We start from the raw sequence: 26,323 nt of genomic DNA, 5'->3' as shown, positions 1-26,323 counted from the left end.
TGACTGACGCAATTGACTCGTTCAATTGCTCAAATTTTTTATTATTCTCTATTACAAACGAGTCTATTTTCGCCGTAAACGATTTCTCCAGTTTTTCACATGCAGACTGGTTACTAGCTCTATGTTGTTCAGCAACTAACGCACTAGATTGCTCAATCTTAGCCGAAATAGAATCTAATAACCCGTTCAGCAGCCTCGATAAGTCAGCGGTCGTGACGAATTGAGCTTCGGACTGCCCACTTCCGGTCTCTACGACTTGACTTCCGGTAGGTACTACATCATTTTCCCTGGGTGTTGCCTCAGCTGTGTTTTCCTGGACAGGTTGGCCACACTGTCCATCAGCTGGGTCACTGTTTTCTCTCTCTGTGACGTCACCGTAACGTACGTGACTGTCACCGGTTCCTGAACCTACTACATCTTCAGTGGTTCTTTCTACGCCTGTTTCACTATGCATTTTCTCTAGTTCATTGACATTCTCTACGCTATTGACGGTAACATTATCACTAGTTATATCTTCATCCAGCTCAATACGCTGAGCGTACACGTCAGATCTAAATTCCTCTTCCATCTTTCGCGTCTGAGCTCTCGTTACCGGCATTTAATCAAAAACAAAACAAACTCTAAGTTGCCTAATGGTTATTACACACAAAATCTTTCCCCCCTAATTTTTATGCAAATACACATGACACAAAATTTTCACTCATAATACATACTCTTCAAGAACAAATATAACACACTGTAATAAGGTTCTTGGATACCATGGGGACTATGTTTCAAACTATCACGCGGCATAAGAGATAATAAAAAAAATAAAAAGATACTGCTCTACCCTTGTACTTCTGTTGGTGTATCAAGGTAGGTACCCTTTTCGGCTTACGCTGCAAGCGTATGCTTAGCCCCACGCTGGGCGCCAAATGAATAAAGGACGGAAACGTCCATCAAGCCCCACGCTTGGGAGCCAATTAAATAACTTGTGATAAGCCCCAGGCTCGTTGACAAATTGAAAAATTTACCTTTCAAGCACAGGTGTGCTGACATCTGCATACGACATGAAGTGTCTAGCATGTAAATTTGCGTGAGGCTCTGTAGAGAGAAGAGGAAGGCGTACCAGTGATGGTGAGGTGTGTCTCTCTCTCTACATTTGACAGCAGTCTTACGTCGCACCTGAGAAGACTGTCTGTCCTCGTGGGTTCCATGAACTATGAACTGTTTGGTTGCGGTAGAGACTGAGTTAAAAAAAAAATTGTTGAGACTCTTAAAAAAAAAAACAAAAATTTAATTTTGATAGAATAATCAAAATTGCCCCTATGTAGATCTATGCTACTTTTAAAATTAAACAGAAAATCCCGATTTTGAGATCTACACAGGTGTCATAGTTCATGTTTCCCTACCCTGATTGTACGCTCTCGAAGCGACTCATGGGCTACAGAAATAGTAGCGACTCATGTAACATTGAGCTTGAGTCTAATGATAACCAACAGAATACATTAACAAGGAGTACTATTAGCAGTAAGCTAAATGAAGTCGCCGAACGAAGTCCACCTGAAAAGAACAGAAGTCACAAAACATTTTAGATATTTTTGTACTCACCAGGCAGCAAGTAAACCTTCAGGATTCGTACGGGGATTGTAGTATGTAACAGACGTATAAGTAGATTTTCATAACTATTTAATATATACTCGGTGGAATTGAATTTGAACTATTTACACTCGATTTCACAAACAACACTTGTGCACGAAAAAAAAAAAAAAAAAAAAAAATGATACTCATTTTAGTGGCCAATATGTATTACTTATACCAATAGTTCTAGTCCACGCGTGATTTAGTTTGTAGTTGTCACAGATACGTCCTGCCTGAGTCCAGTCTTCACTGTTGTCTGGATCCTCCCATCTGCACGCATTCTTCCGTATATGCGTGACGTAATTTTATCCCACATATTACGGTTTTTGATGAGCAGTCTTGAAGATCACGTTGTCTTCGTCGATCTCTGCATTGATATCTCTCTGTTACTAGTTGAGAGTTACTGTCATCACTATTACAGTAAAGGTGACATAGGCTCGTCACGCCTTACTGTATTTGGTGCTCTGTGGTGCAAAAAGTCCCACTATTTAACTTTAACAGGTTAAAAAAAAAATTGTTTGTGGTGCACTAATTTGCGATGCACAGGTTAAAAGAAAAAAAATAAATGTTCCGGCTGATGACATATCTTCTAACATATTTGTGTATTAAACACAAAACAACCTGGTTGGAAGTGTGCTCATTGTAAATGTGAGCCACACGGTGAGTCCACCAACACTCGTTACTAATCTCTTTATAATACGTACATGTTCTTTGATAATAGTTGGTCTTGGTGTACAACGAAACACCCCTAACTATATATACGTATATGTAACTATAGCAAGTTACTTAAAAAAAAAAAACACTCCCGATGGGGTCATATAGAGTAGATACTTCCCCTTTTTGCTATCTAAGCACTATATGATACATGTCATAGTAGTTGCTATTACACTAGCAAAGACATGATAAACTAATGTCACTAAATGAAATGTTCTATCCACTAAGAACTCAAACGAAGTAAAGTCTCACTCAGCGACGTGAAGTGTCTCCTGACGGTAATCGAAGTGTGTCGTGACCTCTGCTGCGATCCTAGTCATTAGGCTCGCTGGAACTTGAAAAACCTAGACTCACCTTCAGTCTACCGGTTTTTTTATGGTCAACGTTCTCTCTCTCTTTTGGTGACAACCGAAATTCCTAAATAGGTCACCACTGTTATGCCCTAATATTACATTTATATACAATCTCTGGTGAGTTTCACATACTTTACACGATTCCTTGATCTTCTCTGAATATTTTGATATATAACACAACACATGTCATGTACCGGAAGACTATTTAAACAATTAGAAAAACAAAACATATTAGAAAAAATACATGTTCCCCCTTCCATCAAGAACTCACGTGACAGGTAGTGACATCTATACACAAACACAGTCTGCAGCGGGGTGTAATCTCAATACAAACTTTTACTGAATTTCACTCATCCCTGCTTATTGAACAAATATGTTGCAAAATCAAACCTTAGATTAATAACATTATACAATTTACTATATACCTACATTATAATACATGACTGTCATTACCTTAGGGGTGGTTAATTAATATATATGTCTTCCGGATACATTGGTGGGCAGAAAACCCCTTCCATCTTTGCAGACGAACACCGCTCAACGAGTTCAAACAACTGCCTGTAAATAGTACTGTTAAAACGTACTGAAAGAGTACGTAATACTGTCGGACATGTGACCTACCGTGTTAAATAATCATAATTTATAAACGGGTGCATTCAAGAACCTTTTAAATTTGAATAAACTCAAATTTTCGAAAACCAAATCACAATTTTAAAAACATATTACTCCGCGTTGAAGCTGGCGATAGCTTCGTTTTTACCGGCCTAGAGCCGTAGCGGGCAGGGCGGGTAAGGTGACAAAATACGTCATCAGGAGAGTTTATCGCACCTTATTGTTCCCAAAAAACAACACTGCTGTGTGACTAGTATACAATAGCCATGTACACGACTGAACGGCGCTATATTGGAGAGTAGCCAACCCATCTCTCATCCACTAGTCCTTGACATATAGCTGTAGTCCAGCATACTATTATTTCTGAATAGTCCAAAAACTAGTCTGGAAACTCATAGTAAGCTGGAAACAGTTGTACCATCTTAGTTGCTGTTCGTGTGTGTTCCGCTGGAGGCTATGAGTTTGCTGAACTTCAGTTTGAAAATTTTGAAATGCTCTTCCAGAAAAAAAAAAAAAAACTTTGTACTCGAAGTTCTTACATCTCTTCCCATGAAAATGATATGAATTCTTTACGAAGCATTTACATCTTGTTGGCTTTTAACATCTAATTATGCATGATTAAATATTTAAATGAATTGATATAAAGTATATGTGGTTACATATTTACATATAATTTCCATTTTGATATGCAAAGATTTTGATATGACATTTGCATATCAAAATTTAAATAACGTACGCACTTGGTCTTTACAATTGTTAGCTGAAAAATGAAATTACATATTTAGTTTTCTATTTTATGTGGACTTGGTTAGAAGATAAAAGCGAATAATAGAAATGAATGATAAGGAAAGAAATTATAAAATTAGTGCTATTAAATTATTCAAATGTGTTTTCTTCTGTTATTAAAATATTTGAATGTTCGTTTTCAGTATTAGAATCATTATTTGTTATTCATTGTTCGAACAATTATTCACAACAAGGTTCATTCAAATTTCAACAATATCACTGTTAAGTAGTTTGAGTGAACATAGGAGGGCCGTTCGTGCTGGTTCATTGGCTGCCACACTCTTTTTTTTTTTTTTTTTTTTTTTTTTTGCACATGGTCTCAAGTCTGGTGGAAGAGCATTCTAAAACTCACGATGGTGGTACGGAGCCCAGCTTAAATTTTAGGACCAGTCCCGTATAGCTTTGGTGCTGAAAAGAGATGCTAAACTTTAAGAAACTAAGAAACAAAACAAGGAGAATCATACACTACGGTTCTTGGCTGCTCTCAAGTAAATTACACAAAATATTCTGTTATCAAATTGATCCCCATATGCTACCACCAACAATTTGCGTTTAAATTCCATGTTAAATTCACACATATAATTTGCAGATTCTAAATAATTAAAACAAGGAATCCCCATCTTCGAAGTCACGTTTAACGGATTAAATAAATCTGTAGTAATATTAAATTTTCTGCCCCTTCCACCCATTCAGGATTAAATGTAAGAATCGTGGAAATCAATGAGATGCGAAAGTACAATTTATAACAAAAACACATCATATAGACCAAAATTGCGTGGTACATATAGCAACCTAAAAGAGCTTCTGCTGGTACCAATGGCGTAGTCCTGTAGGCCAATACTCTCCAAAGCGAAATAATGTTGTTGGTAACGTGCTGTACTCTAAGGGTTGATCTTGGATCATTGTTTGCACATCCGTAACTGCACCAGATCCATGACTTGGTTGTGTTTCGAAGCCCACGTTAATAACAAACTTGTATTTCCAAAACTTTCCGGAATGACACTGAAATATCGTATCACTAGTAATACATCGTTTATGGCATATAATGCCATCTACGGAAGAAATAATGTATCAGTTTCAACTGTCTAGCTGCGTCAGTTCGCTGGAAGCAGTCATTTTGAATCGATTGCTGTGCGTTGAACTTGCTTACTGCATGACAATGCTCCAGCCTAAGCGACTGTTTCCACGGCTGCAGTGAAAGATTGCGGTTTCGCGGCGATTTAGCACTCGTTCTGTGACCCAGATTCACCACTGCAATCTTGATAACAACAGCCATGTGGACTGGAGCATTATCATGCAGTATGCAAGCACGCACAGTGACTGATTCAAATGACTATATGCAAGTATCATCATCATTATCATCACAAGTATTGTGCCGCTATTCGCAGGTCACTCCCCGTAACTAAGAAGCTTCCATGCTGTACGGTTTTCCGCTAACCTCTTCGTACATTTCTCTGTTTTGATATCGTCCATTAATTGTAGTCTCTTTCGACTTCTCCCTATCTTTCCTGCCACAATACTCTCTAGCACGTCACTCATGATACAATTCCTTCTTAGCCAATGTGCCAACCAGTTTCTCTTCCTCTTCTTAATATCTAAAACTGTCATTTTCTCTTTCACCATTTCCAACACCCTCTCATTCGTTTTCCACTCGACTCAATTAATTCTCTCCATTCTTCTTCACACCCACATTTCGAAAGTTTCCAGTCGTTTTTTATCATGAAAAGAAGGCAGAAATCTTACATATCAAATTTCCGATTTTATATTTATAAAATGCTCAACGTGAGAATTCGTTCAAATTTGAGGAGCAGAATTCGGTATATAAACTCTTCAATCAAAATGAACAAATATGTGTTTCAGCGCCTTCAAAAATTCCGGTTGTAAAGGGAAAAATGAGGTTAACTCTAATAATACTTTCGTTTTTGGTTTTAAATTGCCTAATGTGAGGATTTGCTTAAATTAGATGTGAAATATTCAGTGTATAAACCCTTCATTAAAATGAGCAAACACGAGTTTCAGAATTTCAGGAAATTCTGCTTATAAAGAGGGGAAAATGGGTACAAATTATGTAATATGCAAAGAAACAATTTTATATTGTAAGGTTTCATACCCTCTTGCAGAGTAACCACATGTTTTTACTACGAGCACATGTTACTACTACGATCACGTGTAATTACGTTCAAACATAAACAATAGCAGACGACGGAAGGAGATGACCAGGGAGATGCGAATAGGATTCGGAAAAACTACGATGAAAGCCGACATCCCCTCACAGGTCCTCCCTTCAAGAAGAGACCTATAAAAGAAGACCTCAAGAAGAGGAAGTTACCAGTTTCATTGCTGATCACTCACCCACTAATGCCTTCTCCTGGGCCGCCATGAGCTACGGAAAATTCCTCTATCACCCAAGGCTCTATCCTTCGCTCAAGGCTGCTATGAGCGAAGGAGATATCATTTAATTACCCACTCCTAAGGCTGCTATGTCTGAGGCCATTACAAGCTAAGGACAATCGAACCTTTATTCCGAGGCTACTTTCGTGTGCCAAGGATCTTGATTGAACTTTGAAAACATTTAGCTTACATGAACTTTGTAAATTTTTTTGTAATACTATTATTTTTATAATAAAAGGTGATGAGTTAAAATCCTGGTTTCGTTTTTTAAGACTCTACCAAACAGAACATTGTAATATTAATAAAATGTACAATATGAAGATTAGCTTGTTGAAGGATTTGCTAAACAAACAGTGTTACTATTTTATATTTTCTTGTTCTAATATGTTTACTCCTTTTCTTTTGTAGGTTATGCTACCAATACTTTGAGTGGAATGTCAAAATCCTCGTTGGATCCTCACAGCCATTTGCGGCAACCAGGTAAGTTAACTGAATTTGAATATGAATATGGTTTAGAGAAGTATCATATCTTATACATTGTTTAGTTCCATACAAGTACAGAAAAATCAAGGCTTATCTTGCTTCGTTCAGTTTGTTCAGGCTTCAGGCTTTGATTTGGCAGTCATTATACAGGTTTGATTTGGTGATTCGTATTTGAGTTGCGATTCCCAACTATGAGTTGATCAATTTCGGGATAAACATTTGACGATAGGATTCTATGCACACTTGTTTATCTGGGAGTGACTCCAGGATTAGGATCGGGAACATACCTGTTACAAGAGATAAAACAAATAATAAAAGAAAAAAAAACTTTAGAGAGCTAGATTCCTAAATATTACATAATTGATTTTATTATTACCGCTATTGATATTTTTGTAACTTCCAGGTCTTTGATTTCCATTTTTACAGTATAACTACATGACACATGCTTTTGGTATATGAACAATTAAATTTCGCAAAAAATATCATTATCATCATCAAAACCATGCACGAACTCCATGGCGTATCGAACCCGGAGGTTCAATACCGCGTTCACAAAAGCTTTCCATTGATTTCTATCCTTAGCCAACTGGATCCAATTTATACTTTGTATTCCTATTTATGCGAGATGCATCTTAATATTGTCCTCCCATCTGCGCCTTGGTTTTCCTAATTGTCGTTTGCCGATTGGTCTCCCAGTTAAGAGTTTGAAAGCGTTCCTACTTTGTTCCATTCTGGCTACATGACCTGCCCACCTAAGTCTCCTAGATTTGATGCCTCTAACAATGTTTGGTAAACGGTATCAAAAATACATACACACATATATAAGAACTTTTATTTACGGCATTCCACTATAATAATAATAATAATAATAATAATAATAATAATAATAATAATAATAATAATAATAATAATAATAATAATAATAATAATAATAACTTACTGGGATAAAAAAAGAAATTTTGGTTCTGCTGTAAATATCAAATGAGGTCTTTTATTTTAGAAAGTTTTGTTTTTAAAGAATTCTCTGTGCAATGAAGAAAAACTCCGTGGACATAGACAAAAAAAAAAAAAAAAAACATAAATTGTTTTTGTTATAACCACTACTGCTGGGTAAATTTTTCATCCTCCCTTCAGTTGAATCTTTAAAACAGTATTTTTTTTTTCCTGAGACGTGCAATTGAAATACTTGCAAACCTGTAACCAGCGTAACAGCTGTTCATTATTCGAGACACAGAATGTTGAATTCCCGGCTTTCAGCTGTCTCGTTGAACACAACAAGTCCTCCCAGACAATGCAGAGTATATGGTTAATACCGCCCAAAACGGGACAGTTGGGAAACCTAATTTGAGTTCTTTTTAGTAAAATATACTTTTGATAAAAGGTTAGATTTTTGTGCTACATCTCCAGTAATGTGGGAGCTCTTTCATGGCTAAGCGGTTAGCGTGCCCGCCTTTGGCATGGGAGACCCGGCTTCGATTCCCGGCGGGAGCTCATGTGGTTCGGATTCCACATTGATCAGTAAGTCCTCGTCTCATATAGCATTGCTGCTGAACGGGACGTTAAACTCAAAATCAACTCACCTCTAGTAATGTGGGTAGCTTCCTTCCTTTTTGTCTAGGGTTAATCATATAGAGTTTAAATGCTGGTATTCTATGTTGAAGCTAAAATTGCAAGGTAACTTGGCAATGAATGTTACCCTGTTACCCTAGACAGGGTAACTTGGCAATGAAATTTTAAATTGATGAATAAATTCTTCTAAAATCCATTGTAAATGACCTCGAACAACGCAGAGTAGGACCCGGACACGGTGGCTCAGTGGTAACACGTTTACCATTTGGTGCGTGGGGTCCCTCGTTCAATCCCCGACCAAGTACGTTTGTGGTAGAAAATATCGTGCCCCTGGGTACTGCCGTTTCCTCCCAAATTCTCATTCTATCAATTCTTCCACCATTATTCACTTGCTTTAATCATCGTCTCCCTTAGCCTAAAGGGCATAATGTTGGAACGTTAAGCTGATCATTTCATTTCGTACAACGAAGGTGTCCGTGGTACGAAAGCTTTTTTTCGACCAATGAATCGTTTTATGTATACTGAGAAAAAAGTTGTAGGTGGCGTACTTAAAAAAGATAGGTTACATGCGTAATTCCTGTAGTTTTTAGACAACGTACACCAGACGTATAACTGAAAACGCATGTTTTATAATACTTTCCCTACAAATGTTCCATCTATACCTACTTTCCGTTTGAAACAATGTAGGCGGTCAGGATCTCAAATGCAGATGGACGTATATAACATATAGCTGACGAAGGTAACACAAGTATATGCATGTGATATAAGGAAAACTGTTAGATGTCAGACATCCTGCAACGGCATGATGTAACATCTAAGGGCAGTGCGTATGTAGCATATGCATAACGTATTCTCCATACTGATTTCTGTAGTAAGCAAGAGGATACCGTATATTTGTACAATATACCGCTGTCCGGAGAACGGATTTTTCTCAGTGTAAGGTGTTCTGAATTTACAGTCATCACTAGTTTATCCAAGTATTAAACCTCAAACACTATTTTAGTTTTACTTGATTCATGATACAAAAACTATAAATTAACTAAGTGATTATACGAACACAATGAAGAGGATTTATCAGGGTAAGAATACATGAAGTCATTGGAAAATATACTACTGTAATAAATATTTTTATACCACACCCTGTAACGAAACACTCTTAATCCCCTTTCTTTCCGAGTGACCACCCCGGGCCAAAATCCGTACTTAAAAGAATAAGAGAACAGCACATATCTAACTTTCAAAATACAGACTTGTCCACCGGGGAAATAATCCTGAAAAAAAGTGGGGAGAATTTTCGCCGGTACTGTATTAAAAGGCCGCGTAGCGCACTCAGATAATGTAAATGTATTACTCTCACTTTTAATATACAAAACTTAAGCCAAAAAATATTTCAGTTGTTCAAGGAAGTTAGTTAGCAATGACAACCCTACTATTTCAATTATCAAGGATAAATAATTTATTATAAATAAAGGAAAAAATTAAAAATTCAGAAAAAAACAACTAATACTACAAAAAATATTAACAATTGCATAATTAATTTTAAAAATTCCAGAGTTCCTGATGGAAAACAGCCTAGAATACATTTTTTTTTTCTCAAAAGCGCCATTCCAACACGGCCTACAACAACCTCTAATTTTCTCGTCTTTAAATAGTCAAATTTTCAATTAGCAAAATTTTACACTTGCTCGTGTCTAAATATGTCAATCCTTAAGTATTTATCTTTCAAATACATTGAGTATACTCACGGAAATCCACTGACAAAATTTTCCACCATTTTTCACAAAAATATTAATAATTTAATTTAACAAAGTGTAACGAAACAAACACTACGTGACCAACTGACGACCGACGTCAGTTGATCCATGGCTTCCATTCCGGGTTCGAAACCAACCAATCACAGTCCGGATTTTAGATCACGAGGACCTCGTCATTTTACATTACCAGCTGGTACCAGATCTTCGAATACATTTTATCAATTCATTACACACCTGTTTGAGACCAGAAAGGTAGGATGGAAAAGGCAAAGAGAGAATAAGGTCGTATGTCCCCATAAAATAGAAGATGGCGCCATCTACTTTCTAATAAATCCACAATGATAGGTTATCTTATTATATATACATACATCACACAATTCCTCATTACCATATTTGTGACAATCCATGTCGTCACAACTCTTCGAAGATTTCTTGTGATGTAGAGAAACACCAGAAAACGGAAAATAAAAGAAGAAAAAACACACAAAATTAAAATTATAGTGTATAAATATCGGGAGGTTGCCTCCATCAAAAGAGAACTTTAAAATATTTCAATATAATTAGTCATAGCATCATAAATAATTAACGTAAGTAAAATAAAATGTCTACAAAAAGCATAGCAGTAGGCTAAGGAAGCAATGCCATTATTAAGCTCAATTATTTCGAGTTGAAATTATATTTGCGTTTAAAAAAGACTCCAGATAAAAAAAGGGACGTTTAAACTCGTACATTAGCGAAATTATATGGAATATTAGCCTTAATTTTCTTATGATGTGTGAGTCTTTGAACACCCTGTACTCACATGAATTCTGTGTATTAAAAATTCACGAATTTAATATTGCTCTTGTTCCGAAACCCAAGCAAAATAGCCTCACCGAGTTGACATTGCCCTAGTGTGTGTCGCTGCCTTCTCGACTTTGCGGGCTTAGTGACGAGTGACTACGCTTCGTTATTTGAGGACACAAAATTGAGATCAAGCACAATTCTGTCACAGCACCAGTGACGTGACTGTGACAGTGAACGAATATGTAAGTGTTACCTATTATATTACAGGGCATAAGATGTATTTTTTTTTGTCTGCCACACAATGAAACGTATTAAGTAAACAGTTAATAAACTACAGATTTGAATTAATATAATAAATTCGTAATATATTCATTTAATAAATACAATTTATCGTTTAAACGACGAGAAGGCGTAAATAATATTTGCTTTTAAATAATTTCAATTGAGCCAATGTTTTCTTTTTTTATTGATAATAACCTAGAGCAATACCCGTTCTTCGCACGAAGACATACATTTCATTTCGGAATTTAGATTTAAACGACATCGGAAGTGTCACTGTTCATCTCAGCAACCCCGAAAACTATCGATTTGACACTAATATCGGTCATTTTAGATCATTTTTAAATGTCTCCCCCTTTCTCTCCCATAAATTTTATCGTCAAAATGAAATCATAAAAAACATCCCAGGCCCGAAAATAATCTATGTTCAGGGACGTACGCAGAGGGTGGGTCCTGGGGGTCCGGATCCCCTGAAATTTAGACTTTTCTTTAAATGTAGCCTAATTTAAGGGGTAATTTCACGAATTTTAATATGAAATACCCTCATATTGAGTTTGGACCCCTCCCGAAATAAATTTCTACGTACGCTACTGTCTATGTTGAAAACTTGATTGAGATCGAGCGGCTGGTTCGGGAGGTATGAAGTTACAAACATAGTAACTTTCATTCTTATTATTTAGATTGACAATTTTACAAATGAGATATCACTTCGTTAAGCGGTGCGTCTACACTTAAAGCATATTCATCGAAAGACATCCATTTTCCTGACATTGGTATTTACACCCTTTTACATTCCTTTCGTCTAAGAACAGTTCGAAGGGATACATCTGGAAATTGGAAGTACATTTCGTAGGTATGAAACCTAGAAATTATTGAGGGCATTTCACTAATAAAAACACTAGAACTGAGAAAAATAAGTTAGCTAATAAGAAAACGTGGTTTACTATTAAAGAAATAGTAACTTAATTACAGTAGAAAGAATACATTACTGGTAATGAAATTAAAATTAGATGATTTTACTAGCTAATAAGGAAATTAAGAGGTAGAGAAGTTTGGTAACAAATAAGAAAAGGAAAAAAATAACATAATGTCGCTGCGCCTCAAAGAACCGCTATGTGTTAAAACCACAATTTTTCAGGCAGGGGCGGATCCAGGACCGACTTCTGGGGGGGGGGCGGTGGGTTGTAATACATCTACTTTTAAGGACTCCAAACTTTGGGATATGTTTTATTTATATATATAAAATAAGAAAGTTTCCTCTTCTGTGGGGGGCAATAGCCCCGATCGCCCTCCCCCCTGGATCTCACCCTGTTTTCAGGAGAAGCAAAGAGCATTTCAAACTAAAATTTTTGACAAATATACACGGAAACACTTGAAAAATATAATAAAATTGGTTCTACGTATATTATGCATTGGACACTGTTGTAGCTTGCGTCAACAATATTATATTACTAATTTTGTGTTTACGTAGTACATGTCGGTTATCTATTGCGCCTTTATACGTACGTGATGAGAAGTTGAAGCCTTTAATTTCAATCTATTTTTTCATTGTTGTGGCGAAACAATTGAATATTCACTTCCCACATTATAAGGGACGCTGCCTGGCAAGGGCGCCGATTTCTCTGTAAATTTGGGGGGGGGGAAGCATTCAGATGTAGAAGGCATATATATGAAGATTTTAAGACAAATTGCACTCAAATTATGACAAATATTGTATATTCATAAATACAATAGGGGACCCACATGAGCTTTGGGGTGTCTCGGGCCCCCTGCCCCTCCGGGATCGATGCCCTTGCTGCTTGACAGCTTTCATGTTTATTTGCGCGGCATAACTCATTTTCGACAAAAATGTCACATAGCGGATGAACAAGTTCGCTACTGAAAAAAAAATACACTAATAACGAACTAAGTTTAACAAAAAATATTTTATTTGATTAATATAGAAACAATTACTATTTGTTAGTAAAAAAATGGCGGAAACTTTATAACGACGAACTACATAATTTATACGGTTTACCCAACATTCTTAGGGTCGTCAAGTTTAGGAGGCTTAGGTGGGCAGGTCATATAGCTAGAATGGAATAAAGTAGAAACGCTTTCGAAGTCTTGACTGCAAGACCAATTGGAAAACGACCATTAGGAAGACCTAGGCGCAGATGGGATGACAATATTAAGATGGATCTCGCAGAGATAGGAATACTAGGTAGAAACTGGATCCAATTAGCTAAGGATAGAAGTCAGAAGAGAGCTTTTGTGAACGCGGCATTGTACCTCCGGGTTCCATAGGCCATAGAGTTAGTTAGTTAGTTAGTTTAGTAAAAAAAAAACATGTAAATTATAGAACAAATCACTAATAAAAATTACTAATAAAAAGCAGTTAGAAAGGTGTGTTTTCTGAAAAATGCTGCTAAAATTTGTAAATGGAAATTTCATTAAAAAACTGACTAAAAGGATATAATAAAAATAAAGTATAAACATAATAGAAGGTGGACATAAATACATGAAGAAAAAATACAATAGGATTTTTTTCTATTAGACTACAAACGTTTTACGTACGGTTCACATACTACTTACAAAAGTGAATAAAATCGTAGTATCACAAAGAAATTAGGTATAGTAGAAAAATATACTTCATATATAATATGTACACTTTGTTAGAATCACGCAAGTGAGCTTTATAACGGAGCAATTATATATGAGCAGTATAACGGAGCAAGTGAGCGGATTAACGAAAGTAAGTCCGCCCGGCAGTTTACACGATAACTCTGTAACGAAAGCGAATATTTGAATTATATTATTTGCGATAAACAGCTAGAGTAATTATCTTGGGCAAGTTCGTGATGGCATGGTGGCTTAGTGGTAGAGTGCTTACCTCTGGTGGGTGGGTTCCCTGGTTCGATCCCCGACTAAGTAAGTTTATAGTGCACAACGTGTCCGTCGGTTTCCTCGGGGTACTTGCGCTTCCTCCTACTTTCTGATACCGCTAATTCTTCCATCATTCACTTCCCTTAATCAGCCGTTTCCCTTAACCTGAAGGGCATAATCGTGGGACGTTAAACGAAAAGAGTTCATTTTCGGACATGTTTGATAGTGGAGTCAGTCGGTTAACATCTTCACCGGTAACGGTAAATTTAACGATGATTATCCATATCCCACTCGTTCATTCATAAAGGTACGTTTCGCGCAACTTTAATATGCAACCCGCAAAACACTGAAGAGGTATGGGTTGCATACATGTCTAGGCGAAATATTTATATTATTGATCCTTATTATATACGCGAGCTCATTCATTCATAGATATTACTATCTTAACGGAGTTTTTATATCGTTCTAAAATAACTGATTCCTGGAACCGCAACAAATCTTTTTCGAAGTTCCTGTTACTGAAGTCACCTCTCCAATCTTTTTTTCTTTGTGAAAATAAAATCTTCAAAAGTGTATATTGTTGACTAAGCCCCATAGGGAGCACAGATTTGATGTTTTTTTTTCTCTTTTTCAAAGCTTTCTGGCTCGTGTTTACTTAACTGACGCTCCCTTTGGTTTCGTTTGCCCCTCATACCCTATAAGCAGACTGTCGCCTAATGCGACACACTCACATACACTGTCTGCTTTTGAGTGATCTTTTACAAATATCATAGTTACCCCCTTATTGGTCCCATATTGGTTTCTAACTTCTGTTGCCACGAAAAACGATCCGAAATGTATTGCACCTCCCCATTTGACCGAAGCATATTGCTCTGTATGTTGAGTGCTTCAAACAATCTCGGTCCCTTCTCTCTACACTCCGAGGCACATATATTTGTGCAGTGTGTGTATGAAATGCACCACTCCCTACTCTTCTTGCAGCCGTGGTCGTACTTATCCAAATAAAAGAAAGGCATTTTCTCTCTCATCTACAAAACAAAACACTTTCATCTGGTTTTTATTAAACTTTGGTATTTGTTTAAGGAAAAGCGGGTAAAAGTGTTGTGGTTAACACTTTATTTCCCACTCACTGATTGGGGTGTGCGGCGGCTCAGTGGTAGAGTGCTTATCTCAGTTGCGTGAGGTCTTTGGTTCGATCCAAGTCCAAGTAAGTTTGTGGTGGAAAATATCGTGTTCGTAAGTTTTCTCGGAGAACTTCCACTTTCTCATTCCACCAATTCTTCCATCATCATTCACTTGTCTTAACCCTTTTGTGATTTTAAAGGTTAAATTCTAGACTTTCCGTCAAGCAGCTACTGCATCATAACTATTTATCCTTGGATTTTGGTTCGTACTTTATTTTCTTCAGAATAAAACAACCTTCCAAATGGTGCTATTTACATGTCCGAATCATATACCTGACAAGGAATTCGAGCAAAGCGGAGTTTATTTCTGAAAGAATCTCTTTTCAAAAGCTTAGACACCTCTAAACCGGTCCTGTGCTAACGTACATATCTCAAAATCACTTTAAAAAATACTAAATAATGTACGCGTACTCTGTTTAATAGTCATGTCAACGATATATATATATATATATATATATATATATATATATATATATATATATATATATATATATATATGTTTCCTTAGATCCCATAAAAACTTCTACAAAATAAGCCTTTTGCGTTGTACTCCTGAAAGCAAAACAGATGACGTCATGACCCCCAACAACTTTACGAGCTCCTTCTCAAAACATATGTGACCTAGGGGAAGGTCGGGTAGTATCGGACACTTAAGGAACATGTGATGTAACAACTTTACGATAATCAGAAATTAAATAAAAACCTCATATGTGCAATCCTCATACATATCTTTATAACACTACATAAACCATATTTCACTTTTACTACAAAATTTAGAGAAACTGAAAAAAATGTAAAAGTCTAATTTTTCAACATATAAAAAACTGGCGGGTTATATCGGACAGATCTGTTATTACCTTCTTAGATTCCTTACATGTCTTCTTACATACGTTACAAACTGCAGATTGTTATGTTGTATTGCAAATATCACATTTATAATAAAATGCATCTCTTTCAAGACTTTCACAGTTTTCATGTGCCCAACCTTTGCACGAATTACACTGTATCCAGGTCTCATCAAAGTTTCCCCCATAAATTACGCAATCAGTCTTTGTTTTGCCGTCGAATTTCAGAGACTTCCTTGCTGATCCAACTGCTTGGTTGAGCATCGACTGCTTTCGTAAGTCCTTTGTCCCTTGTTACTCTTGGGAACACAAATAATGGAGGGATAAATTGATCACTTGACGCGTTTATGCATAAAAGAATTGTTACGTTTTTGCCTTTTTCTCCAGATGTTAATTTCTCTACCTGCTTTTTCTCTTTTATAAACACAACTTTTAACTGGTTTTCATGAACTACTAACACACCAGTTTCATCAGCATTAAAAATTCTCGATGGTTTAAAATAACATTTATTCATAGGTTCAGAGAGTTTGTCAAAAAATTTATACCAACGTGCTCCTTGTTGAATCCTATATAGCCCGCTGCAAACTTGTGGACTCCGCGCACCTCAAACTTAAATCGGGATGTCTCTTCATGAAAGAATAATAAAAATCTTTCCTGGCTAGTCCTTTGTTTCTGTTAAATTTATGGTTCAGATTCAAGTGTTCAGCGAACTTAAATGCTAGTTACAAAAATTTTTTTCTTGTTGAGAGGCATCAACTGGCTGTCCAGATCTTTGACAAGATTATACAGTAACTTATCTTGTTCATCCGTAAAAGTGTTTTGAAATTTACCCATTGGCGGTTTTACTTGAATTTCTTTTCCAAAGGAAAGAAATCTTACCCTGTCACCTAAAGTGCTTTTCGGGATGGAAGACTGTTTACTTGCTTCTCTTGTACTCATCGCACCACTTATCACTTTTCAATTGCTGTTTTCATATTTTCCTCTGACCATTAATCTCTTTTTGTCCATTTTTATCAGAAAAACATGAGAGAACTATAAGATTTCGCATTGAAACTTCGAATATTGCTGTTCGATATTGCCCGCCCGATGTGCATGATAATAAAGAGTCTTGAAATAAATTGTCTTGCAATGTAGGCAATGATATAATGCCAATTTGGATACAAAACTACAACAAAAATGTACAACCACTTAAATTCATATTTCACTTAACTTTGTTTCTGTAATTAGCCGACAAAATTAAGTACGTGCAACCACAAACCGCACAAAAACTACAAATCGTCGCACCACATGTACACCTTTCAACGTACTATCTCAGAATGTTGGCGCTACGCTTCTCTCACAAAGAACTACTAACACATGACTAAAGAGTGTCACCATCCTGTTCCGAAAATAGTGAACTATACACTGTCCGATACTATACGCTGTCCGATACTATCCGACTTTCCCCTATAATTTTGGTTGCGAGGGCACTTTAAAAATCTCCTAATTTGCTCGCTACTTGTAGCTTGATCTGACAACACTGAGGAGCTGGACAGTTGGAGCTGATATATAATTGCTTGCGTACATGGAACTACATGTTATGAACGGCTTATTACGAGAGGTGTGAAATTTCAGTGTCAGGCCGAAAACTTTTGAAAGTATCTGAAAGTATCTTCGTAAGAAAAAACAAACATGGCAAAGTACTCAACATTGTTAAAATTAGACTAGTTTTATGCCCATTGCTCTCATTCTAAAATGTTAGTTTCCTTTTAAAATATTTGATACTGTAACTCTTTTGCTCATTATTTCGTTCTTTCGTTTTTCCGAACTCTTTTTCCTTGTTTGTACCCATTCGTTTCTTCTCCACTATATTATCACATGTTGCTCTTTTCTCTTCTTCCTCTAAACCTATCTATTATTCCGTTTCGCTGTGTTCTTATCGTTCGATTATTCCGTGCGTGACTTAACCTGTCTTTTGAAATCCTACGCCATTTCTCTTTGTTCACCTCTTCCTTACGGAACAGGTACAGGACATTGTGGAAGGGAAAGAGGGGATATTTTATTGTAGATATGATCAGTAATGGATTGTTGTTAAAAGCCGCCTTACGTGAGGGAAATAGCAGGGATATTTTCTCCCCTCTTTCTTCAAGATACAGGCAGCTCCTAAGAAAAGGAAAAGAGACGGTAAACTTTTTAGAGGTTACTAAAAACAAGTGAACCACGTCTTGCGTGTGGACAAATAATGCGAGATAAAACAAAGAAATTTGTAGACCAAAGCAAGGCACTTCGAATTTCCAGTGTAGCTTCTTTCGTGTATCATGTAAATAGCTAAAATAATGAATAAAGAACAAAATAATAAATTTATTTTTAAAGCTTTTTACCGTATTCTTGTACTGGGTAACTTACGGAGGTCACTGTTTTATTGAAAAGTGGAAAACGCAGTCCGATTACCAGATAACAAGAGTGAATGCATTTTGACAGAAAAACTTGTATAGGTTGTTCTAAGTTTATTTAGCACAGTGTTTCGATAAAGTAGATACTTTCAAATATATGGGATCAATATTAACAGACCAAAACCATAGGTACACTGGCTTAAATGCCCGTGCTTCGTTCGAGAAGAATTAGGTTTACGAGGAGTATTTGAAATATACAGTGTGGCCCAAAAGTAGGTATACACCCCTGCATTGATCAAGTATAACATTCTAACTTATGAATTTAATTGCTTCGGTTGTTCCGGGCTTAAGGTATAAGAAAAAAGGTTTGAAGAACAAATAATAAAGAAACTAAGTCTACCTGACGGATAACTATATATATATATATATATATATATATATATATATATATATATATATATATATATATACTGTGAGCTATACCTACTTTTGGGCCACCCTGTATATTTGAACCTATTTTCCTTTCTAGGGTACGTATTCTCTCCCCCGTTTGGATGTGTATCTCAATCAAAATGTATTGATAAAACTAAGCTCAACTGAACTGTGTTGGAAAATTCATTTCAAGCGGCTCAGCTTTTTTCATTATGATGTAAAAGGGAACGTCAAAAATATTGAAATGGCCCCCTTTTCCTTTTAAGAAGCGGAATTTTCGAAAATGCTCCAACACTTTCCATGTATTCTAAATTAGGGGTTTACATACCAAGTTTCATTTTCCTAACTTGAGTGGTTCGTGAGGTGTTCTTATATATATATATATATATATATATATATATATATATATATATATATATATAATATGCACAATTTGTACCCTCTTTGCTTCCTTAAGTTACAAATTTTAATGTATCATGATGAAAAAAAAAAACATTCCACTCGCTCCAAGTGTTCAAAAATTACCTTCAAACAGATGAGTCGTTTTCTCGTGATGATGCAATAAACATGGATTCCATAGACAAGATGCAGAAAGTAAAAACTTCAAGGAAATGAATACTCTCTCTCAGGAGAGGAAAGATCGACCTTAAAGCTGGGTTAAGCCAATCGAGAGATTACTGACTGAAGGACGTGCGCACCATTTCACTTCATAAGGCATTCCTTTTTAAATCATGTACGCGATGGGGACACTTGGTCGAAAAGGTGTAACAGCTTTTCAGGCTAGCCATCCTGAGTGGGGTTTCTCCTAGGTTTTCTTCATTCACATCAAGTAAATGTCTGGATATCACCTAAATACAGGTCGTAGTAACACTTCCTTCCTTCCCCGGGTAGCGTGCTCCCCGAGGCACATCCTCTCTTATATGTGACGGACTTCACGCTATGGATGCCGTCATGCTCAGAAATATGTATAAATACATAAATAAAGTTAAATCATGTGCCATTGGAAGTGGAAAAATGGGCATCTTTTTTTTTTTTTTTCGAGGAATGGGAAAGCAATGGAGGGGACAAGATATCTATCGGTTTATTGCGAGAGCCATTCATACGTCATTGAATGACGTAGACGAAGATCATGCAGATGGCGCTATCGCAGTGCTACGAGAAAGTTCAGATTAGTAGTCCATTCTGTTGTCCGGCAAGCATGAAGAGAAAACATGTTTTAAACTTAGGGTCAAGGAAGAAGCGCAATCAATTGTGCTGGACGAATAGATCCGTGGGATATCAAGGTCTTGAAATCCATAATCGGCTCGTGGAAGTGAATGGTCCATATGTCATATAGAAGGAAATGGTGCAAACATGATATTGGGAGTTCAATTAGGGCCTGAAAGTCCATACAGTTCCAACGTTGCTCCCAGCTGTTTCTCCAGTATTGAAGAAGTCTGTTAACGGATGATACTTGGAAAACAATGGCAAAATGAAGCCAATCGTTGAAGGTGTTTTTCCGTATGTAGGAGACATTTTTTTTTTCAAAATAGGATTTAAACTTGTAAAGTGGTATGAGAAGTGAATCAACGTCCTTAAGTCTTATGTAGAAAAATAGTGTAAGCCTCTGCCTTTGTCCTGCATAAACACCGCTGTTCGAAACCGCCAAAGGAAACTTATTTTACGACTTACCCTCGCATGTAAAATATCACACACAACAAGCAAAACAAGGTAGTCGATTCTGGTGTATTTCACTGAGAATCTCACATGTATATAACACTCGAGTGAGGCCGAACGATACATAATATTCATAGCAAACGATTCCCATTCATCGTGATGAAGATAGATGAACTCTAATAACAGCTCGGGACTTTAATGATAAATTGCAACGTCGCCTGCGAAACAGGAGGGAAAGAAAAACGGACGACTCCTACAAATCATTATACTTCTTCAGCACTTACCCTATCTCCTTTCTTTAAGCACCTATCTTTGAAGAGAGAGGCGGTACCTCAAAACTCTTTATTTTCTTAACAAAACCTCCTCCAATCACATTCAACACACACACAGATAAAAAGAAGAAAAAAAGAAACGAATGGTGTCTCACGTTGTGCATGAAGCTAATATGTGTTCCGACACATTATTTATCTTTTGTTGTGTCTTTCAATTTTTTTGTATCCTGCTAGCTTTGAAAAGCAGGTTGCAGATAACATTAGGATATAAATTACTCCCCTTGCATGCGATGTCCTAGAGTCGGACAGCGCTTAGTGTCTGTCACAAGCGCTTTATACACCAACGTCTCAAGAAAACTTCAAACAGGGTTGCCAAATCATTTACTTACTACATTATTCATATTATTAATATTTTAAGGTAGAAGAAGAGTTGATCGTGTCATTTGATGAAGGAAAACATCCCGTTTACTTAATTTTGAGAAAATAATACTACCTCCTGTCCAAAATAGCTTTTAAAAAAAAATGTGCTGTTATGCCATTGACTATTGTCAAAGCCATGTAAGTGTAAAGTTTATTTCCGTAAAACATGTGCCACAATCTATGCGAAGATGTAAATACTGGATATAACGTCTCATTTTGGCAAAGAACGGAACATTTCCTTTCTTTTAACGGACACCTTCAATTAGAGATAATCGCAACTACTTGATTAAAATTTCAAATGCACTGTAAACCATCTATTTTTTTTTTTACTTTTATACGAAACGGTATTAATTTTTGTGATCGGTTGCCGCGTAAAATAAAACCTAGATATTCCATATGTAACTACCTGTTCGGTTAAAGAAGCTTTCTCCCTGAGATGGTAGCTCTCAGGTGACGTTACTCCTTGTTAATATCATTTAAAGTTTATATATACAGGGTATTAATGAGCTATACAAACAAACTGTACGACGTGATTCCTTACATCAAAATAACAGAAAAAGTTCATATGGACCTGTGGAGAAAAGTGCATATTTTCAGAGCTAGGGCTGTCCAAAATCGCGAAAAAGGAAACTTTCAACAGACCCTATGACGATTTCCAAAAACTGTTGATGGTGGTCCTTATCAGCGTAAAGGAAGTCAAGCATACGCAATCCAAAAATGCATATTTCATCAATTTTCAATGCGTGCACAGAGTATTCCATACAGGGTGAAATTCCCAAATATGCCGTCAACCGAATTTTGAGATATGCTCTGACTTTGATTGGTCCAAAATAGGCAAACGATAAGCCTTGATAGCAGTGAACATAGAATCCTTTGGCGCGATGTACGAAATGTTAAAGATCGTTAGCAGCACGGTTTCTCGTACTAGGGAAAACGCATGCTGCGGTGTTTTCTTTCACACTTAAAACTGAAGAAAACGTGAAATATACCGTGACGAAATACATCACATCACACATTATACCGAACACACAAACACACACACACACACACACACAAAAAAAAAATAAAACATGTAACTGCCGGTTCCTAACAATTCCGACTTCCCTCCGAAGCATTGGATGTCCATTGTTGTCATGGCTTACCTTCTACCTACTTTGGATCCTCTTTGAAATCATGGTATGTCTGAAAACACTGTTGAGAGCATAACTGAGACTTACATCCTGTAGGGAATACCCTGTATACCTATTGAAAATTGACGAAATATGCACTTTTGGATTGTGTATGCGTGGTTTCCTTTACGGTAATAAGGACCACCATACACAGTCTCTGGAATTCGAAATAGAACCTGTTGAAATTGGGATTTTTCGCGATTTTGGACAGCCCTAGCTCTGAAACTATGCACTTTTCGCCATAGGTCCATATGAACTTTTTCTGTTATTTTGATGTGAGAAATCACCTCTTAGACTACAGTTTGTCGGTATAGGTTATTAACACCCTCTATAACGATATGTACCTAGGTATTTATTTCTGAACAATTGTTATTCTGCAGCTGGTTCTAATAATTTATTGCCTTCAGTGCATTGTTTATATATTTTTTTTATATTTTTAATATATGTATATTGCATTTAAACTATCCCTTTTGATTTAATCAAAATGGTGGATATTATGGAAGTCTATCTACATTCCAAAAATTTGTTTAGTCTGCAAATTTTGATCCATGGTTTCTAGTTTTGGAAAAGAACAGAATTAGGATTAGGAATTAGATTTCATAGCTTTTAGCATCTACTGCCATATCAGCCCCTCAAGTACGAGGGATGACGTACCTCGGCGGGGGCATTCTCCGGGAAAAGTGAAGGAAGAAAGTGGCCTGGGACCTATATATTAGGTACCAGGTGTGAATGACGAAAACCCAAGAAAACTTCACTCAGAATGACTGACCTAAAAAGGCTTTCACACTTTCTCTTCCGAGTTTTTCCACCGGGAATCGAACCCGAGACCGGACGCAACAAAGACGAGAGCGTTAGCGTGAGAAAGATACACGAACATTGGTGAAAATCGACTTAATATAATCAAATGTTGTAAGATGTTAAATTACAGTAAGACCTGTCCTTAGCGGAATCGAACGAGAGTCGCAAACATTTCCGTTAAAGACAGGTTTCCCGTTAACGGAAGGAGGCCTATGCTGAAAGGAAAAATAATAAACCAATATGGTTCGGCCTGTTACTGCTTACCTGTTTATTGTGGGTATAAGCCTATTAAATATTGCACGGTTCTCAACAGGGCCGGCCCTAGGTTATTTGCCGCCCTGTGCAATGACTTCATTTGCCGCCCCCTTTCTCAAGAAACAACAAATCTTAAAAGACGATATTTTAAGTATTCTACCCCATCATGAACAACGAAGGTGAGGGAAAGAGCACTCGCACTCAGAAAGGCCTAAACACTACAAATACAATCACGTTATGTCTGTTTTTTTATTATGCTAATAAAAGATAAAGCAAACATACCTGCAGAGGAAAGATGGTAATTCTAACTATGTATAAAACTACATGAACTGACATAAAATAAACGTCTACTTCCTGTTAACGTGGAAAGTTCAAATTTGACATGATGAGTATAGCTTTCTGGGTCTAACCCACAGGAAAATTGTCAAAACAGAACATTTTTAATTTTTACGGGATCTAAACGGGCGATGAAGAAATTCCCCATGTTATTTAAATAGACCTTTTTTCATCTATAATCTCATATTTTAGATACTTGGAATTGAAATGAAAACTTGAAATTCGGTATTCTTATACGTTTTTGTTATCATTACCTAAGCAAATGATGAAAATTAATTTTTTTAACTGTAGAGTGGTTTTATGGGTAACTGAAAAATCTCCATGTTATTTATATGAAACGTGTTCTACATTCCAAAATGTTTAGGCACTTCCGGCAGGATTAGGATGGTGAAATTTGAAGCGATTGTAGCCTTCCAGGACTAACCCACAGAAAAACTGACAAAAGTGAAATATTTTTACTTTGTAAGGGGTCTAAAGGTGGGATGAAGAAATTCCCATGTTATTTAAATGGGCGTTTACTTGGGATACAAAATTTTATCTTTTTGATAGTTGAAATACGAAAAGAAATTTAAAATTTGATAGAATTGGGGCTTAAGAAGTGCGAGGCGGTAAGCCGAGTAAACGCCGGGGTTCTGGTGGCGGAATCCCCAGCTAGCCAAAGGTTATTCCTTTTTATAGAATGAGCGCTCACCTCTGGTGCTTGGGGTCCCGGGTTCGATCCCAGCCCCCACCAAGTTAACTTTGTGGTGGACAAACACTGTGTGCGTGGGTTTTCACGGGGTTCTCCCGTTTCCTCCCACTTTCTTTATTTCACCATTTCATTCATTACTTATCATCACCATCTCCTTTAGCCTAACTGGCATAACCGTGGGACGTAAAACTCAAAGATTTCATTTCATTTCATTTTCTTTTATAGAATTCAATATCGAGCTTCAATCTCAATATATCAATTTACAATTCCAGTGCAAATAGCTGTTTGATATTTATTTCTTGATTTTCCTTTTATATATGTTAAGAAATAGAAAAAGAACTTGTTTCCACCTTCAATGATAAGGAACTTGCTTGTGACAAAGAAAACACTAGTTTTCGTATCAAAACTGTGATAACAAACTAAATGGAACAGGTGTTCACTACTGTTCGAGAATTGAGTTCTTGTATTTAACAACAAACAATTGACGTTGCTGGGATTTGTTTGACCATTTGTTTTAGGACTTTTCATGGATCTTAAACTAATGCAACTTAAACATGATTTATGAATATAGTTTTCAAATAGAATGTCAGCTTAGTAAATTTAAGTGTCATCATTATGAAATCTGCTTCCAAAAAGAAACATTTATTTTAAATAGTAATTTAAGATAGATTTTGTCGCCCTCCGAAACTTGACACCCCGTGCAAATCTACATGTTGCACATATCGTAGAACCGGCCCAGGTTCTGAAAGTTAACGGTGACCACTTTCTATGGTTTGTATGCTGTGTTCATATTGTTTAGTTATTAAATGTTATTGAACTTTATATGAAAAAAAATTTTCTGTGTTTTATATAGATAATTATACAATTTTGACACTTAATACGGCTCTTGTCTTAATAATAAACAGAAAAAACACACTCATTTTCAGAATTATAACTGTCCATTGTCAAATAAAGGCAGGTACAAAGCGAACATAGCGACATCTGTTAACTATTAGGAATTGGTGTAACCCACAAACGAACTATCGCTATTACAAAAAAGATATGCACGTTAGAAACCAATTTTTGCCGAATTTAATCACAACTATGGCATATATGGCTTCTTGAGAACAGATATTAATAGTTTTCGCTGTATTATAAAGTTAAATATTCATTTAATAAGTTGCAGGTTATTTAATGATTTGTATTGAACTATACACTCGAATTTGTTAAATGTATTTGGAAGGAGTGATGATCTCAGAGAGTGAAACGGCGTAAAAATGCCCCGGAACTACTAGATTCTCCCAAAACATATTTCTGATAGTACTCAACGTGTGTTAGAATACCAGTATTTTTGCAATACTGTTTTCATCCCACCGAGTATTAAAAACCCCTCCGGAGTAAATCTTCTGAAATCAGTTTGGAAGCATTTGATGAATAGTTACATGCTTATACTCGTCTTATATACGCGAGCTCTCTCGTGATGAAATGCTTTGTATACTGTGTTTGATGCCTAGTGAGAGCTCATAGCGTTTAGGCTGCTTATCATCCCTTTACTGCATTGAGGCTACATGATTTCTAGTGAGAGCTCATAGCGTTTCGGCTGCTTATCATTCCTTTACTGCATTGAGGCTACATGATTTCTAGTGAGAGCTCATAGCGTTTCGGCTGCTTATCATCCCTTTACGGCATTGAGGCTACATGA

General features: G+C 36.5%; 1 protein-coding gene across 6 annotated transcripts in view; it reads left to right on the top strand.

The window, feature by feature from the left end:
* The window catches only part of Ets65A (DNA-binding protein D-ETS-3), a 692,236-nt gene that overhangs the window by 570,497 nt on the left and 95,416 nt on the right, over positions 1-26,323 (top strand). For all 6 annotated transcript variants that reach the window (XM_081744528.1, XM_081744529.1, XM_081744526.1 and 3 more), the window contains one exon: positions 6,885-6,956. In XM_081744528.1, coding sequence (XP_081600654.1) covers positions 6,885-6,956 — 72 coding nt within the window. The remainder of the gene's footprint in view (positions 1-6,884; positions 6,957-26,323) is intronic.

Source organism: Thermobia domestica, chromosome 17, assembly GCF_964235325.1.
Source record: "Thermobia domestica chromosome 17, izTheDome1.hap1.1, whole genome shotgun sequence".
Lineage (NCBI taxonomy): Eukaryota > Metazoa > Arthropoda > Insecta > Zygentoma > Lepismatidae > Thermobia > Thermobia domestica.
This window is presented reverse-complemented; position numbering and strand designations above follow the sequence as displayed.